This window comes from Pseudophryne corroboree, chromosome 4 (genome assembly GCF_028390025.1).
Source record: "Pseudophryne corroboree isolate aPseCor3 chromosome 4, aPseCor3.hap2, whole genome shotgun sequence".
Taxonomy (NCBI): domain Eukaryota; kingdom Metazoa; phylum Chordata; class Amphibia; order Anura; family Myobatrachidae; genus Pseudophryne; species Pseudophryne corroboree.
Window position 1 is genome coordinate 81,035,371 of NC_086447.1, and position 20,357 is coordinate 81,055,727.

The 20,357-nt window shown below is 45.1% G+C and overlaps 1 protein-coding gene across 1 annotated transcript in view; it reads left to right on the forward strand.

Moving 5' to 3' along the window:
• LOC134910841 (cytochrome P450 2C5-like) overlaps window positions 1-20,357 on the forward strand; it is a 164,545-nt gene that overhangs the window by 12,862 nt on the left and 131,326 nt on the right. The window contains exon 3 of the mRNA XM_063919224.1: window positions 12,952-13,101. Within this exon, the coding sequence (XP_063775294.1) occupies window positions 12,952-13,101 (150 nt within the window). The remainder of the gene's footprint in view (window positions 1-12,951; window positions 13,102-20,357) is intronic.

A 20,357-nucleotide genomic window follows, 5' to 3' on the forward strand; every position in this document is an offset into this window, starting at 1 on the left:
ATGACGGACCTGCTGGACACTGTCAGCTCAGCAGCACCGCAGACTGCTACAGTAAGCTACTATACTATAGTAGTATGTACAAAGAAGAAAGAAAAAGAAAAAACCACGGGTAGGTGGTATACAATTATGGATGGACTGCCGAGTGCCGACACAGAGGTAGCTACAGCCGTGGACTAACGTACTGTGTCTGCTGCTAATATAGACTGGATGATTGATAATGAGATGAAATCAATATATATATGTATGTATATATAATATCACTAGTACTGCAGCCGGACAGGTAGATAATATATTTATTAGGTAATGATGACTGATGACGGACCTGCTGGACACTGTCAGCTCAGCAGCACCGCAGACTGCTACAGTAAGCTACTATACTCTATAGTAGTATGTACAAAGAAGAAAGAAAAAAAAAAAAACACGGGTAGGTGGTATACAATTATGGATGGACTGCCGAGTGCCGACACAGAGGTAGCTACAGCCGTGGACTAACGTACTGTGTCTGCTGCTAATATAGACTGGATGATTGATAATGAGATGAAATCAATATATATATGTATGTATATATAATATCACTAGTACTGCAGCCGGACAGGTAGATAATATATTTATTAGGTAATGATGACTGATGACGGACCTGCTGGACACTGTCAGCTCAGCAGCACCGCAGACTGCTACAGTAAGCTACTATACTATAGTAGTATGTACAAAGAAGAAAGGAAAAAAAAAAACCACGGGTAGGTGGTATACAATTATGGATGGACTGCCGAGTGCCGACACAGAGGTAGCTACAGCCGTGGACTAACGTACTGTGTCTGCTGCTAATATAGACTGGATGATTGATAATGAGATGAAATCAATATATATATGTATGTATATATAATATCACTAGTACTGCAGCTGGACAGGTAGATAATATATTTATTAGGTAATGATGACTGATGACGGACTTGCTGGACACTGTCAGCTCAGCAGCACCGCAGACTGCTACAGTAAGCTACTATACTATAGTAGTATGTACAAAGAAGAAAGAAAAAAAAAAACCACGGGTAGGTGGTATACAATTATGGATGGACTGCCGAGTGCCGACACAGAGGTAGCTACAGCCGTGGACTAACGTACTGTGTCTGCTGCTAATATAGACTGGATGATTGATAATGAGATGAAATCAATATATATATGTATGTATATATAATATCACTAGTACTGCAGCCGGACAGGTAGATCATATATTTATTAGGTAATGATGACTGATGACGGACCTGCTGGACACTGTCAGCTCAGCAGCACCGCAGACTGCTACAGTAAGCTACTATACTATAGTAGTATGTACAAAGAAGAAAGAAAAAGAAAAAACCACGGGTAGGTGGTATACAATTATGGATGGACTGCCGAGTGCCGACACAGAGGTAGCTACAGCCGTGGACTAACGTACTGTGTCTGCTGCTAATATAGACTGGATGATTGATAATGAGATGAAATCAATATATATATGTATGTATATATAATATCACTAGTACTGCAGCCGGACAGGTAGATAATATATTTATTAGGTAATGATGACTGATGACGGACCTGCTGGACACTGTCAGCTCAGCAGCACCGCAGACTGCTACAGTAAGCTACTATACTATAGTAGTATGTACAAAGAAGAAAGAAAAGAAAAAAACACATGTAGGTGGTATACAATTATGGATGGACTGCCGAGTGCCGACACAGAGGTAGCTACAGCCGTGGACTAACGTACTGTGTCTGCTGCTAATATAGACTGGATGATTGATAATGAGATGAAATCAATATATATATGTATGTATATATAATATCACTAGTACTGCAGCCGGACAGGTAGATAATATATTTATTAGGTAATGATGACTGATGACGGACCTGCTGGACACTGTCAGCTCAGCAGCACCGCAGACTGCTACAGTAAGCTACTATACTATAGTAGTATGTACAAAGAAGAAAGAAAAAAAAAAACACGGGTAGGTGGTATACAATTATGGATGGACTGCCGAGTGCCGACACAGAGGTAGCTACAGCCGTGGACTAACGTACTGTGTCTGCTGCTAATATAGACTGGATGATTGATAATGAGATGAAATCAATATATATATGTATGTATATATAATATCACTAGTACTGCAGCCGGACAGGTAGATAATATATTTATTAGGTAATGATGACTGATGACGGACCTGCTGGACACTGTCAGCTCAGCAGCACCGCAGACTGCTACAGTAAGCTACTATACTATAGTAGTATGTACAAAGAAGAAAGAAAAAAAAAAACCACGGGTAGGTGGTATACAATTATGGATGGACTGCCGAGTGCCGACACAGAGGTAGCTACAGCCGTGGACTAACGTACTGTGTCTGCTGCTAATATAGACTGGATGATTGATAATGAGATGAAATCAATATATATATGTATGTATATATAATATCACTAGTACTGCAGCCGGACAGGTAGATAATATATTTATTAGGTAATGATGACTGATGACGGACCTGCTGGACACTGTCAGCTCAGCAGCACCGCAGACTGCTACAGTAAGCTACTATACTCTATAGTAGTATGTACAAAGAAGAAAGAAAAAAAAAAACCACGGGTAGGTGGTATACAATTATGGATGGACTGCCGAGTGCCGACACAGAGGTAGCTACAGCCGTGGACTAACGTACTGTGTCTGCTGCTAATATCGAGTCTAGACTGGATGATAAATTATTGATAATGAGATGAAATCAATATAATATCACTAGTACTGCAGCCGGACAGGTACTATATATATTTATTATGTAATGACTGATGGCGGACCTGCTGGACACTGTCAGGTCAGCCCAGCACCGCAGACTGCTACAGTAAGCTACTATAGTAGTATGTATAAAGAAGAATGAAAAAAAAAAAAACCACGGGTAGGTGGTATACAATATTATATATATATATATATATATTATATACAATTATATATATATATATATATATATATTAAACTGGTGGTGATTGATTATTAAACTGGTGGTCACTTCAGGTCACGTTGCAACTTGCAACTAGTACTCCGAGGCCTAAGCAGACAATCACAAAATATATTATTATACTGGTGGTCAGTGTGGTCACAACAATGGCAGTGTGGCACTGACTCTGGCAGCAAAAGTGTGCACTGTACGTTATATGTACTCCTGAGTCCTGCTCTCAGACTCTAACTGCTCCCCACTGTCAGTGTCTCCCCCACAAGTCAGATAATACACTTACAGTCACACTATCTAATCTATAAATATCACTTCAGCAAGTAGTATAGTAGTATACAGTATAGTAGTACTCCTCCTAATAATGCTCCCCGAAAATACTGTGTCTCTCTCTTCTCTAAACGGAGAGGACGCCAGCCACGTCCTCTCCCTATGACTCTCAATGCACGTGTGAAAATGGCGGCGACGCGCGGCTCCTTATATAGAATCCGAGTCTCGCGATAGAATCCGAGCCTCGCGAGAATCCGACAGCGTGATGATGACGTTCGGGCGCGCTCGGGTTAGCCGAGCAAGGCGGGAAGATCCGAGCCTGCTCGGACCCGTGTAAAAAACCTGAAGTTCGGGCGGGTTCGGATTCAGAGGAACCGAACCCGCTCATCTCTAGTAAAAAGTGTCATTATAATAAAAGAAAAACATTTTCAATTGTGCAGCTACTTTCAAATCATACCTTTATTTTCTGGGGACTATCCTGATATTGAAACACCAAATGTTATCTTGCACCAACTAAAATTCATATATCGCATTTGAGTCCCTACACTATTAGTAAAATAGTAGTGAAGCACATGTTCAAATGTAACATGTGCAGAGAGATTTAGATTTGGGTGGGGTGTGTTCAAACTGAAATCTAAATTACAGTGAAAAAATAAAGCAGTCAGTATTTACTCTGCACAGTAACAATACAGTACACCCAAATCTAACTCTCTCTGCACATGTTACATCTGCCCCACCAGGGGGTATATTTACTAATATTCGTGTTTTAGCAGCTTTTAAGGGTATTTTATCTCGAATGGTATCGGGTGCATTTTACTGCAACTTTTTGAATCCTGATACGGTCATTTACTAAGCTGCCGAGTTTTCCACATTCGTATTTTCCGATGTCGATGTGATACGTAATGTCAGGCAGTGTTTTACGTGAGTGATTAGTAAAACACTGCCTGACAAAACACAAGGAATCCCGGCCGGATCTGTGAGATCCGTACAGGGCTTCATTGTGTGCATTGTGAGCAGTGCAGAATGGGTTAAAAATTGAAAAAAAAAATTGCGTGGGGTCCCCACTCCTAAGCATAACCAGCCTCGGGCTCTTTGAGCCGGTCCTGGTTGTAAAAATATGGGGAAAAAATTGACTAGGATTCCCCCATATTTAAACAACCAGCACCGGGCTCTGCGCCTGGTCCTGGTGCAAAAAATATGGGGGACAAAAGACGTAGGGGTCCCCCGTATTTTTAACACCAGCACCGTGCTCCACTAGTCAGAGAGATAATACCACAGCCGGGGGACACTTTTATATAGGTTCCTGTGGCCCTGGCATTAAATCACTAACTAGTCACCCCTGGCCCTTAAATCAAGGGGTCCCCCCCTCCAGCCACCCAAGGGCCAGGGGTGAAGCCCGAGGCTGGTCCCCCCCCATCCAAAGGCGGCGGATGGGGGGCTGTTAGCCTTTTGTGGAAAAAAAAGAATATTGTTTTTTGTAGCAGAACTACAAGTACCAGCAAGCCTCCCCCACAAGCTGGTACTTGGAGAACCACAAGTACCAGCATGCGGGGGGAAACGGGCCCGCTGGTACCTGTAGTTCTACTACAAAAAAATACCCAAATAAAAACAATACACAGACACCGTGAAAGTATAACTTTATTACATACATGCACACTTACATTCATACACATACTTACTTATGTTGACACGAAGAGTCGGTCCCCTTCTCCACGTAGAATCCCGGGGTACCTGTAAATAAAATTATACTTAGAAAAAAATCCTGTGTAGATTGGTCCTCTTCTTATAAATTATAATCCAGGGATTTGGCAAAACAATAAAACGCATTACACGAACCACGCACTGAAAGGGGATCCATGTTTACACATGGATCCCCTTTCCCCAACTGCCGGGACCCCCCGTGACTCCTGTCAAAGAGGGTCCCTTCAGCCAATCAGGGAGCGCCACGTCATGGCACTCTCCTGATTGGCTGTGCGCTCCTGAGCTATCAGTCAGCCAGCGCACGGCAGAGATGCAATGTATCGCATAGGCGCTACATTGTAACCAATGGTAGGAACTTTGGGATAAGCGGTAGACCACAAGAGTGACCTCACATAACCTCGCGGTCTACCGCTGACTGCAAAGTTCCCACCATTGGATACAATGTAGCGCCTATGCGCTACATTGTATCTCTGTAGTGCACTGCCTGACTGACAGCTCAGGAGCGCACAGCCAATCAGGAGAGTGCCATGACGTGGCGCTCCCTGATTGGCTGAAGGGACCCTCTTTGATAGGAGTCACGGGGGGTCCCGGCAGTCGGGGAAAGGGGATCCATGTGTAAACATGGATCCCCTTTCAGTGCGTGGTTCGGGTAATGCGTTTTATTGTTTTGCCAAATCCCTGGATTATAATTTATAGGAAGAGGACCGATCTACACAGGATTTTTTGTAAGTATAATTTTATTTACAGGTACCCCGGGATTCTACGTGGAGAAGGGGACCGACTCTTCGTGTCAACATAGGTAAGTATGTATGAATGTAAGTGTGCATGTATGTAATAAAGTTATACTTTCACAGTGTCTGTGTATTGTTTGTTATTTGGATATTTTTTTGTAGTTGAACTACAGGTACCAGCGGGCCCATTTTTCCCCCGCATGCTGGTACTTGTGGTTCTCCAAGTACCAGCTTGCGGGGGAGGCTTGCTGGGACTTGTAGTTCTGCTACAATAAAACAATATTCACTTTTTTCCACAAAAGGCTATCCGCCCCCCATCCGCCGCACTTGGATGGGGGGACAGCCTCGGGCTTCACCCCTGGCCCTTGGGTGGCTGAAGGGGGGATCCCTTGAATTAAGGGGTTCCCACTCCACCAGGGTACCCCGGCCAGTGGTGACTAGTTAGTGATTTAATGCCAGGGCCGTAGGGACCTATATAAAAGTGTCCCCCGGCTGTGGCATTATCTCTCTGACTAGTGGAGCCCGGTGCTGGTGTTAAAAATACGGGGGACCCCTACGTCTTTTGTCCCCTGTATTTTTTGCACCAGTACCAGGCGCAGAGCCTGGTGCTGGTTGTTTAAATATGGGGGAACCCCTGTCAATTTCCCCCCAAAATTTTTACAACCAGGACCGGTTCATAGAGCCGAGGCTGGTTATGCTTAGGAGTGGGGACCCCACGCAATTTTTTTTTCAGTTTTTACATTAAACAGACCCTTTCCTATAGATAACCATGCACAGATCTCACTGATCCGTGCATGATTATCCAAACTCGCCTGGAAAAAGCAGGTCTATTTTTTTGCTGCTTTTTTTAACGAATTGCAAAAAAATACACCCGCACTTGAGCATTCAGAGACTAACACCCAAATACGAATTAATAGTAAATTCCCGTGTTGTATGAACAAACAGCCGCATTTGACCGATGGTCTATTCATTCGTATTTCTGAACTTAGCCGTGAAAACTATTACGAATAGCCCAAACACTGCCGAGATTTGTGCTTAGTAAATTCCCGTGTTGGGACTTTGAAAAAAAAACACAAATCGGACAAACACGAAGTTTGAGTAAATATACCCCCAGCAGTGCAACACGGTTTTGACCTATTGCTAACTTTTTTGATTTGCTAACAACTCGGAATAGTCCCCACAATTTCCTTTATGCAAAAGCTAATGGGCAAAATGTAACAGCTTGAAATTTGTGGCAACCTGCATATTGTGTCGAGTTGGAGGCTGAGTTGCCAAGTTGCTGGCGAAATGTGTTCAGTAAACAAATCACTCATCACTTGCATGACTTAATATAAGAAAAGCATCTTGCTTCCCCCCCCCCCCTTCCCCCAAACAAAACTAGAACTACAGTAGCAGTGACAGCCTAGGCTGATAGGTGGAAAAAATGGGTAGACAAAGAGAGTGGGGTCCCCACAATTTTCCTATTACCAGCCTAGGCTGTCAGTGGGTTTGATTTGGGGGACTACATTTTTGTAATCATTATTATTTTTAACACAGTTCCAGATGAGATAGCTGCAAATCCAGCTGTATCGCCAGCCACAGACGCTAAGTTGTTTTTCAACTTTTTCTGACACATTTTTGCAACTTTTTTGAGTTTTCATTTGACAGTGGCAGCAATTCAATTAAACAGGATGTTGGATTGTACCAGAGATATTCAATTGTCTGCCTTGAGTCTGAAACTGAAGTCAGGAGATGCAGTTTACTGCACTTAAAGCTAGGGGTTTTGTCATGGTAATCAGCATTTACAGTATGCTGGGTGCAATGCTGTTAGTACATGTGGTAAGCCTGCAGCTAGCATTACAACACTAGTTTAGTCAGATTTCTGCTGGAGCAGGAATTTTCTAGTCATGGGTTTACAGATCAGCTATTTTAATAACTCCAGCCAGGCACTAATTCCCGACACTATTCAATACTGCACTGAACATATCATAGTTAAATGATCAATTGCTACACAGTATCACTTGGAGTAATGGAGGCTGGGATCCCATTAAATAAATATCCTTAGATCCAGCTATAATAGGAGTATAATAAAAATCTTTATTTGTGCCTTCCAACATTATCCTAATGCACAGGTTCTCAAACTCGGTCCTCAGGACCCCAAACAGCACATGTTTTCCAAGTCTCCTCGCAGAATGGGTCAGTGAGTAATGAGTATACCTGCTGGATGACCTTGAAAACGTGACCTGTTTGGGGTCTTGAGAACCAAGTTTGAGAACCTATTTACAGAATTTTGTAAAAATGGGCAAAAACTTTATTTTGGATTTGGCTAAATTCTACAAAGAAGCACCTCATGATTCTAGGTTTGGTATCAAATTCCTTTTCAAACAAAATACATATAGGTTATTACTAGTGATGAGGGGGTTCGGTTCCTCGGGATCCGAACCCCCCCGAACTTCACCCATTTTACACGGTCCCGAGGCAAACTCGGATCCTCCCGCCTTTCTCGGTTAACCCGAGCGCGCCCGAACGTCATCATCCCACTGTCGGATTCTCACGAGATTCGTATTCTATATAAGGAGCCGCGCGTCGCTGCCATTTTTCACTGGTGCATTGGAGATGACAGTGAGAGGACGTGGCTGGCGTTCTCTCAGTTTCTGTGTTCAGTGTGCTGCAAATATCTGTGCTCTTTGTGCTGCAAATATCTGTGCTCAGTGTGCTGCAAATATCTGTGCTCAGTGTGCTGCAAATATCTGTGCTCAGTGTGCCGCAAATATCTACGTTCTCTGCTTGAAAAACGCTCCATATCTGTGCTCAGTGTGCTGCAAATATCTATGCTCAGTGTGCTTTATTGTGGGGACTGGGGACCACCAGTATTATATAGTAGGAGGACAGTGCAGAGTTTTGCTGACCAGTGACCACCAGTATTATACGTTCTCTGCCTGAAAAACGCTCCATATCTGTGCTGCATTGTAGTATATAGTAGGAGGACAGTGCAGAATTTTGCTGACCAGTGACCACCAGAATTATATCAGTACGGTACAGTAGTCCACTGCTCTACCTACCTCTGTGTCGTCAAGTATACTATCCATCCATACCTGTGGTGCATTTAAGTTTTTGTGCGCAGTATATATATAGTAGGAGGACAGTGCATAATTTTGCTGACCACCAGTATATAATATATAGCAGTACAGTACAGTAGGCCACTGCTCTACCTACCTCTGTGTCGTCAAGTATACTATCCCATCCATACCTGTGGTGCATTTAAGTTTTGCGCAGTATATATATAGTAGGAGGACAGTGCATAATTTTGCTGACCACCAGTATATAATATAAAGCAGTACGATACAGTAGACCACTGCTCTACCTACCTCTGTGTAGTCAAGTATACTATCCCATCCATACCTGTGGTGCATTTAAGTTTTGCGCAGTATATATATAGTAGGAGGACAGTGCATAATTTTGCTGACCACCAGTATATAATATAAAGCAGTACGATACAGTAGGCCACTGCTCTACCTACCTCTGTGTCGTCAAGTATACTATCCCATCCATACCTGTGGTGCATTTAAGATTTGCGCAGTATATATATAGTAGGAGGACAGTGCATAATTTTGCTGACCACCAGTATATAATATATAGCAGTACGGTACAGTAGGCCACTGCTCTACCTACCTCTGTGTCGTCAAGTATACTATCCCATCCATACCTGTGGTGCATTTAAGTTTTGCGCAGTATATATATATAGTAGGAGGACAGTGCATAATTTTGCTGACCACCAGTATTTAATATATAGCAGTACGATACAGTAGGCCACTGCTCTACCTACCTCTGTGTCGTCAAGTATACTATCCCATCCATACCTGTGGTGCATTTAAGTTTTGCGCAGTATATATATAGTAGGAGGACAGTGCATAATTTTGCTGACCACCAGTATATAATATATAGCAGTATGGTACAGTAGGCCACTGCTCTACCTACCTCGGTGTCGTCAAGTATACTATCCCATCCATACCTGTGGTGCATTTAAGTTGTGCGCAGTATATATAGTAGTAAGCCATTGCTATTGATATATTACTGGCATATAATTACACACATTAACAAATGGATAACAAAAATGTGGAGGGTAAAATAGGGAAAGATCAAGATCCACTTCCACCTCGTGCTGAAGCTGCTGCCACTAGTCATGGCCGAGACGATGAAATGCCATCAACGTCGTCTGCCAAGGCCGATGCCCAATGTCATAGTAGAGAGCATATAAAATCCAAAAAACAAAAGTTCAGTAAAATGACCCAAAAATCAAAATTAAAAGCGTCTGATGAGCAGCGTAAACTTGCCAATATGCCATTTACAACACGGAGTGACAAGGAACGACTGAGGCCCTGGCCTATGTTCATGGCTAGTGGTTCAGATTCACATGAGAATGGAAGCACTCATCCTCTCGCTAGAAAACTGCAGTGCCACTCCTAGATGGGCCAGGTGTTTGTGTCGGCCACTTGGGTCACTTAGCTTAGTCACACAGCTACCTCATTGCGCCTCTTTTTTTCTTTGCATCATCTGCTGTTTGGGGACTATTTTTTTGAAGTGCCATCCTGTCTCACACTGCAGTGCCACTCCTAGATGGGCCAGGTGTTTGTGTCGGCCACTTGTGTAGCTTAGCTTAGCCATCCAGCGACCTTGGTGCGCCTCTTTTTTTCTTTGCATCATATGCTGTTTGGGGACTATTTTTTTGAAGTGCCATCCTGTCTGACACTGCAGTGCCACTCCTAGATGGGCCAGGTGTTTGTGTCGGCCACTTGTGTCGCTTAGCTTAGCCATCCAGCGACCTTTGTGCGCCTCTTTTTTTCTTTGCATCATGTGCTGTTTGGGGACTATTTTTTTGAAGTGCCATCCTGTCTGACACTGCAGTGCCACTCCTAGATGGGCCAGGTGTTTGTGTCTGCCACTTGGGTCGCTTAGCTTAGTTACACAGCTACCTCATTGCGCCTCTTTTTTTCTTTGCATCATGTGCTGTTTGGGGACTATTTTTTTGAAGTGCCATCCTGTCTGACACTGCAGTGCCACTCCTAGATGGGCCAGGTGTTCGTGTTGGCCACTTGTGTCGCTTAGCTTAGCCATCCAGCAACCTTGGTGCACCTCTTTTTTTCTTTGCATCATGTGCTGTTTAGGGACTATTTTTTGAAGTGCCATCCTGTCTGACACTGCAGTGCCACTCCTAGATGGGCCAGGTGTTTGTGTCGGCCACTTGGGTCGCTTAGCTTAGTCATCCAGCGACCTCGGTGCAAATTTTAGGACTAAAAATAATATTGTGAGGTGTGAGATGTTCAGAATAGACTGGAAATGAGTGTAAATTATGGTTATTGAGGTTAATAATACTATGGGATCAAAATGACCCCCAAATTCTATGATTTAAGCTGTTTTTGAGGGGTTTTTGTAAAAAAACACCCAAATCCAAAACACACCCGAATACGACAAAAAAATTTCAGGGAGGCTTTGCCAAAATGCGTCCGAATCCAAAACACGGCCGCGGAACCGAATCCAAAACCAAAACACAAAACCCGAAAAATGTCCGGTGCACATCACTAGTTATTACAGAGGTTCAAGGCACCCCAGTGGACCAGGTTTTAAGTTTATCCATGCTTGGCCACAGGTAACTTATACCCCTTTCACACCGCAGCTTGTATCCGGTAATTTGCCGTTTTTACTGGCTTCCTAAACGGTTCGAGCTGCGATGTGAAAGGGTCACCTTCAATTTACCGTTTTCAAAATACCGGTATTTTGAAACGGTAAAAAAGCAGGGTCCTACCCGTTTCAGACCCGTTTCCTTGTGCAGTGTGAAAGGGTCTGAAACGGTATTTGCAAGCCCCAGAAGGTGATAGGCTGTCTCCATGTGTGATGTCACCAGGCAGAAGCAGGAAATAAACATTTAAAATGACAACCACTGTTTTGTATGGGTGAAACGGGTTCAGTGTGAAAGGTACCAAAACGGTAATGAAATGGTAATATACTGGTTACAACATGCGATGTGAAGGGGGTTTAACTGCTCAGACCCGTTTTAAGAACCGTTTAAAAAAACGTTTCAAAAGCAGGTTTTGTGATGTGAAAGCAGCATTAATTAGCACCTCAGGCAATTTGATTTAACGTTCTGTGTTGAGCCATGGATATACCTAAAACCTGGACCATTGGAGAGCCTTTAGGACCGTCTTTGAGAATCTCTGTGTTATTATAATAAAATCAGCATGTGAGAATTATAGACATTTTTTATTTGTCTTATTTTTTGCTATATTGAATGAACTTTCTACAATGGGCAGGAATAATATGGGTGGGCCAACAAATTACATAATTTGGAGAACTTGATAACTACTGCATCAAATTGGGGATAAATATCTTCCCCATTAACTGCCAGTCTTACAATAAAAAGGATATGGATTGAATATCTGTAGATTTACATACAGTATATGCATGCATCACTTTACGTGACTTTTTGAATTGACTTTTTTCAAATACTGTATGCGATGAATTCACTTTGAAGGTAACAAAGACACAAAAAATAAGGTTGGGATGGTATACTATTCAGAAACACTGAACAATCTATTGCATCAAATCAAAGGTCACTTACCTTTTATACCGAAACCTGGAATTCATAACAATTTCTAGAAGACGGAACATCAGAAAAATCAGAAAATACAATAATTGTCATATATTTACTAAATAAAACTAAGTAGTGAAATAGGAGGTATTGCCATAGCATTTTGCATACAGTAGATGTACATCTGTTGACAAAGATGGGCCGCCATTTGTATAAACCAAAGGCTCTCAAACTCAGTCCTTAGGACCCCAAATAGTCAACGTTTTGCAGGTAACCCAGCAGGTTACTTATTTATTACTCACTGACACGTTTCAAAAGGTCCACTGGTGGAGCTAATTATTTCACTTGTGATTCTGTGAGGAGACCTGCAAAACATGCACTCTGTGGGGTCACCCGTCTTGTATTTGTATACATTATGTCCCCACCTCCCTCCCCCGCCCCCCCTTTATCATGCTTCTAACTTATCCTGGCAAGACTGCTAAGGATGAGTCTCACTTGTCATTAAGTGATGGGGCAATAAGAAAATACACAGATCTTTTCCAGTTATGGACTTTCTAATCTCTGCCTGGGGGATGAGTTCTACGCGACCTTATCAGCAAAGGCTTTAACTTTGGTATTGAGCGTGCTCATCCAATGAAAGTTGAATATTTTGAGTATCTAACATTTATAGCCTTCATTTTTTCTGTCAAAATTTAATTCAGCCTTCATTTTACCTTAGGTGTTGTGTTTTCTAACGGGCATAGCTGGAAAGCGATGAAACGATTTACCCTCTCTACACTACGAGACTTTGGTGTGGGGAAGAATAACATAGAAGAGAAGATCAATTACGAATCTGATTGTTTAGTAAAAAAAGTTAAATCCTTTAAAGGTCAGTAGTTGTTTCTCCCATCACATCTTTTTTTTTTTTTTTTACGTATATTTATTAAAGGTCAGTATAGCATACAAAGACAAAAGACAATGGTGGTCATTCCGAGTTGTTCGCTCGCTAGCAGTTTTTTGCAGCCATGCAAATGCTATTCCGCCTCCCCACTGGGAGTGTATTTTAACTTAGCAGAAGTGCGAACGAAAAGATCGCAGAGCGGCGGCAAATTTATTTTGTGCAGTTTTAGGCCCTCATTCCGAGTTGTTCGCTCGCTAGCTGCTTTTAGCAGCATTGCAAACGCTAGGCCGCCGCCCTCTGGGAGTGTATCTTAGCTTAGCAGAATAGCAAACGAAAGATTAGCAGAACTGCTACTAAATAATTCCCTGCAGTTTCTGAGTAGCTCCAGACCTACTCCTAGACTGCGATCACCTCAGTCCGTTTAGTTCCTGGTTTGACGTCACAAACACGCCCTGCCTTCGGCCAGCCACTCCCCCGTTTCTCCAGCCTCTCCTGCGTTTTTACCTGGCACACCTGCGTTTATTAGCACACTCCCTGAAAATGCTCAGTTTCCACCCAGAAACACCCACTTCCTGTCAATCACACTACGATCACTCGAGCGATGAAAATACGTTCCTCGAGCTTGTGTAAATCTACTAAGTTTTGTGTGAAAGTACTTAGTGCATGCGCGATGCGTACCATGCGCATTTTTGCAGTTTTTTCACCTGATCGCTGCATTGCGAAAATCGGCAACGAGCGATCAACTCAGAATGACTCCCTTAGAGTAGCTCAATACCTACTCAGCGCTTGCGATCACTACAGACTGTTCAGTTCCTGTTTTGACGTCACGAACATGCCCTGCGTTCGCCCAGCCACGCCTACGTTTTTCTTGGCACGCCTGCGTTTTTTCGAACACTCCCTGAAAACGGTCAGTTGACACCCAGAAACACCCTCTTCCTTTCAATCACTCTGCGGCCAGCAGTGCGACTGAAAAGCTTCGCTAGACCTTGTGTGAAACTACATCGTTCGTTGCAATAAAATGACGCGTGTGCGAATTGCGCCGCATACGCATGCGCAGAAGTGCCTTTTTTTGCCTCATCGCTGCAGAGCAAACGAAAGCAGCTAGCGATCAACTCGGAATGACCACCTATGTGCAAACACACAGCAGTGGATCTAAAGCAGAGAATTACAAAGCAGGATTAGGCAAAGAGTGACTTTTTAATAATATTTTAATACCCATTTTGTGAATAACTAGGACAATAGGGCAGAATGAAGTGAAAGGGGAATTAGCATGAACAAAAGACAGCCAAGGGCCCAGACATTATCAAATGACTTGGAGGAGTTTTTAAGTATGCTTGTCCTGAATTCCATGCAGTGAACTTGCCAGACCCTGCTAATGGGAGGCATTTCATATGCCGGCTGTCGGGATCCCGACAGCCTGCATACCAACAACTATTCTCCCTCTTGGGGTGTTCACGACACCCCTGGAGGGAGGATAAAAAGCATGGCGCGCGTAGTGCACCACCATGCCCATAGCGTGGTGAGCGCAGCAAATGCGCAAGGGGCTCTTTTGCGCTCACCCCACTGCCTGCATGCCAGCAGTCAGGATCTCAGCGCCGGTATGCTGGGCGTCGGGATCCCAATCACTGGCACAACGTACTACACCCCTGCTAATAACTGAATGAAGAGAGTGGGGAAGACAGCTGTTTCCAATCAACAGCAATTTGACAGGAGTTAATGTGTCCGAATAGTTTATTTTAGTGGTGTGTGGCTGCAGGGATGGCCAGAGGGAAAAAATAAGATTTTAAACCTACCGGTAAATCTTTTTCTCCTAGTCCGTAGAGGGTGCTGGGGACTCCGTAAGGACCATGGGGTATAGACGGGCTCCGCAGGAGACATGGGCACTATAAAGAACTTTTAGTATGGGTGTGCACTGGCTCCTCCCTCTATGCCCCTCCTCCAGACCTCAGTTAGAGAAACTGTGCCCAGAGATGGACAATATGAGGAAAGGATTTTGTAATCTAAGGGCAAGATTCATACCAGCCCACACCAACCACACCGTATAACCTGGAATATACGCAACCAGTCAACAGTATGAACAAAAACAGCATCAGTCAACGACCGATCTCCACTGTAACATAACCCTTATGTAAGCAACAACTATATACAAGTCTTGCAGATTTAGTCCGCACTGGGACGGGCGCCCAGCATCCTCTACGGACTAGGAAAAAAAGATTTACCGGTAGGTTTAAAATCTTATTTTCTCTTACGTCCTAGAGGATGCTGGGGACTCCGTAAGGACCATGGGGTTTATACCAAAGCTCCAAACCGGGCGGGAGAGTGCGGATGACACTGCAGCACTGATTGAGCAAACGCGAGGTCCTCATCAGCCAGGGTATCAAACTTGTAGAATTTTGCAAAAGTGTTTGAACCCGATCAAGTAGCTGCTCGGCACAACTGTAATTCCGAGACGCCTCGGGCAGCCGCCCAAGAAGAACTCATCTTCCTAGTGGAATGGGCCTTTACCGAATTTGTTAACAGCAATCCAGCCGTAGAATGAGCCTGCTGAATCGTGTGACAGATCCAGCGAGCAATAGTCTGCTTAGAAGCAGGCGCGCCAACCTTGTTGGCTGCATACAGGACAAACAGAGCCTCTGTCTTCCTAACCCTAGCCGTCCTGGCTACATAGATTTTTAAGGCCCTGACTACATCCAGGGACTTGGAGTCCTCTAAGTCACCCGTAGCCACAGGCACCACAATAGGCTGGTTCATATGAAATGATGAAACCACCTTGGGCAAAAATTGAGGACGACAACATGACCACCTTCCAAGTGAGAAATTTTAATTCAACCGTTTGAAGGGGTTCAAGCCAGTGTGATTTAAGGAACTGTAACACCACGTTAAGGTCCCATGGTGCTACTGGTGGCACAAAAGGAGGCTGGATGTACAGCACTCCCTTTACAAAAGTCTGGACTTCTAGGAGAGAAGCCAATTCCTTCTGAAAGAATATAGATAGGGCCGAAATCTGTACCTTAATGGAGCCTAACTTTAGGCCCATAGCCACTCCTGTCTGTAGGAAGTGGAGAAAACGGCCAAGATGGAAATCTTCCATAGGAGCATTCTTGGTTTCACACCAAGATACATACTTCCTCCAGATACGGAGATAATGCTTCGCCGTTACCTCCTTCCTAGCCTTTATCAGAGTAGGGATAACTTCATCCGGAATCCCTTTCTCAGCTAGGATTTGGTGTTCAACCGCAATGCCGTCAAACGCAACCGCGGTAAGTCTTGGAACATGCAAGGCCCCTGCTGCAACAGGTCTTCCCTGAGAGGAAGAGGCCACGGATCTTCTGTGAGCATCTCCTGAAGATCCGAATACCAGGCCCTACGAGGCCAATCTGGAACAATGAGTATTGTCTGTACTCTTTTTCGTCTTATGATTCTCAACACTTTTGAGATGAGAGGCAGAGGAGGGAACACATAGACCGACTGAAACACCCATGGTGTCACTGGGGCGTCTACCGCTACTGCCTGAGGGTCCCTTGACCTGGAACAATACCTCCAAAGCTTTTTGTTGAGGCGTGACGCCATCATGTCTATTTGAGTAAGTCCCCAAAGACTTGTTATCTCTGCAAAGACCTCTTGATGAAGTCTCCACTCTCCTGGATGGAGATCGTGCCTGCTGAGGAAGTCTACTTCCCAGTTGTCCACTCCCGTTATGAAGACTGCTGACAGAACGCTTACGTGATTTTCCGCCCAGCGCAGAATTCTGGTGGCTTCCGCCATTGCCAATCTGCTCCTTGTCCCGCCTTGGCGGTTTACATGAGCCACGGCTGTGACGTTGTCTGATTGAATCAGAACCGGTAGGTCGTGAAGAAGATACTCCGCTTGTCGTAGGCCGTTGTATATGGCCCTCAATTCCAGCACATTGATGTGTAGACAAGCCTCCTGGCTTGACCATAGTCCCTGAAAATGTCTTCCTTTTGTGACTGCTCCCCATCCTCGGAGGCTCGCGTCCGTGGTCACCAGAACCCAGTCTTGAATGCCGAACCTGCGACCCTCTAGAAGGTGAGCACTCTGCAGCCACCACAGGAGAGACACCCTGGCCCTGGGGGACAGGCTTATCTTTTGATGTAGTTGCAGATGGGACCCTGACCACTTGTCCAGAAGGTCCCACTGAAACATCCTCGCATGGAACCTACCGAAGGGGATGGCCTCGTAGGCTGCCACCATTTTTCCCAGAACTCGAGTGCATTGATGAACAGACACTCTTTTTGGTTTTAGCAGGTCCCTGACCATGTTCTGGAGATCCTGGGCTTTTTCCATTGGTAGAAAAACCCTCTTCTGTTCTGTGTGCAGAATCATGCCTAGGAATGATAGTCGAGTCGTTGGAATCAACTGTGACTTTGGCAGATTGAGAATCCAACGCTTTTCAGTAATTGATCCCTCAATCTCGCCTTTATCAGGAGATCGTCCAGTACGGGATAATTGTGACTCCCTGCCTGCGCAGGAGCACCATCATTTCCGCCATCACTTTGGTGAAAATCCTCTGGGCCGTGGAAAGCCCAAACGGCAACGTCTGAAACTGGTAATGACAGTCCTGTACCGCGAACCTCAGGTACTCCTGATGAGGAGGAAATATGGGGACATGAAGGTAGGCATCCTTCACCTCCAGCGACACCATAAAATCCCCTCCTTCCAGACTGGATATCACAGCCCGGAGTGATTCCATCTTGAATTTGAACTTTTTTAAGTACAGGTTTAGGGATTTTAGATTTAAAATTGGTCTGACTGAACCATCCGGCTTCGGGACCACGAACAGGTTTGAATAGTACCCTTTTCCCTGTTGGACCAGGGGAACCTTGAAAATCATTTGCTGTTGACACAGCTTTTGAATTGCATCTAATACTACTTCCATCTCCGGGGAAGAGGCTGGCAAGGCCGACTTGAAAAATCGGCGAGGGGGCACCTCTTCATACTCCAGTTTGTAACCTTGGGATACAATTTCCAATGCCCAAGGATCCACGTCTGACAGAACCCAGACCTGGCTGAAGAGTCGAAGACGTGCCCCCACCGCTGCGGACTCCCTCACTGGAGCCCCAGCGTCATGCGGTGGATGTAGCAGAAGCCGAGGAGGACCTCTACTCCTGGGAACTAGCCGAAGCAGGTGTTCTCTTACCTCTACCCTTACCTCTGACAAGGAAAGAGGAGCCCCGACCTCTTCTGGACTTATGCGACCGAAAGGACTGCATCTGATATTGTGGAGTTTTCTTTTGCTGTGGGGGAATATAAGGCAAAAACGTAGATTTACCCGCGGTGGCTGTGGAAACCAGGTCCGCGAGACCATCCCCAAACAAAACTTCACCCTTGTAAGGTAAAACCTCCATATGCTTCTTTGAGTCGGCATCACCCGACCATTGGCGGGTCCACAGAGCTCGTCTCGCCGAAAGTGCCATGGCATTGGCTCTGGAACCAAGCAGCCCCACGTCTCTTTGAGCGTCTCTCATATATAAGACTGCGTCTTTAATGTGACCTAAAGTCAGTTAAATGGTATCCTTGTCCAGGGTATCAATGTCAGCTAATAAGGTATCTGTCCACGCTGCAACTGCGCTACAAACCCATGCCGATGCTATTGCCGGCCTGAGCAAAACACCCGTATGTGTATAAATAGATTTTAAGGTAGTTTCCTGTCTACGATCCGCAGGATCCTTGAGGGCTGCGGTGTCTGGAGATGGTAGCACCACCTTCTTTGACAGACGCGTTAAAGCCTTGTCCACCCTGGGCGAGGATTCCCACCGTACCCTGTCCTTTGCAGGGAAAGGATACGCCATCAGGATCCTCTTGGGAATGTGCAGTTTTTTGTCTGGAGTTTCCCAAGCTTTTTCAAATAATTCGTTCAGTTCATGAGATGTAGGAAAAGTTACCTCCGGTTTCTTTTCCTTATACATGTGCACCCTCGTGTCAGGGACAGAGGGGTCATCTGTGATATGCAAAACATCTTTTATTGCCATAATCATATAATGAATACTTTTGGCCACCTTTGGGAGTAACATTGTCTCATCATAGTCGACACTGGAGTCAGAATCCGTGTCGGTGTCAGTGTCTGCTATTTGGGATAGGGGACGCTTTTGAGACCCTGACGGGCCCTGTGACCCAGTCAAATCCGTGGATTGACTCCCTGCTGTTTCCATGGACTCAGCTTTGTCCATTCTCATATGTAATAAGATCACATTTGCATTTAAAATATTCCACATATCATACCAATCATGAGTCGGCGTTGCCGACGGAGACACCACAATCATCTGCTCCACCTCCTCCTTGGATGAGCCTTCCGCTTCAGACATGCCGTCACACGCGTACCGACACCCCCACACACACACAGGGATTTATCTATAAGGGGACAGTTCCCCAACAAGGCCCTTTGGAGAGACATAGAGAGAGTATGCCAGCACACACCCAGCGCCAACTGACACTGGAAACAATTCCCAGATAAAGAGCTTCTATATATATTAACTGTGATATACACTCACTGCGCCTACATGTGCCCCCCCCCCCCCCCCCCTCTTTTTCAGCCCTGTATCACCGTTCAGCAGGGGAGAGTCCGGGGAGCCAGCTTCTCTGCAGATCACTGTGGAGAAAATGGCGCTGGTTAGTGCTGTGAGACCAAGCTCTGCCCCCTCAGCGGCGGGCTTCGGTCCCGCTCAAATGTACAAATAATGGCGGAGAATGTATATATCTACTGCCTCTGCAGCCCATATATTAAAAATGCCAGTCCAGAGGTTTATATTGCTGCCCAGGGCGCCCTCCCCCCCCCCTGCGCCCTGCACCCATCAGTGCTTGTCAGTGTGTGTAATGTGTGGGAGCAATGGCGCGCAGCGTCACCACTGCGCGCTTACCTCAGGGAAGATCTGAAGTCTTCTGCGCCTTTGAAGTCTTCTTACTTCTTATACTCACCCGGCTTCTATCTTCCGGCTCTGCGAGGAGGACGGCGGCGCGGCTCTGGGACAAACGGCGGGGGGAGACCTGCGTTCCGATCCCTCTGGAGCTAATGGTGTCCAGTAGCCTAAGAAGCAGAGCCTATCACTTAAGTAGGTCTGCTTCTCTCTCCTCAGTCCCACGATGCAGGGAGCCTGTTGCCAGCAGTGCTCCCTGAAAAAAAAAAACCTAACAAAATTCTTTTATCAGAGAAACTCAGTAGAGCTCCCCTGTAGTGCACCCATTCTCCTCTGGGCACAGCATCTAACTGAGGTCTGGAGGAGGGGCAT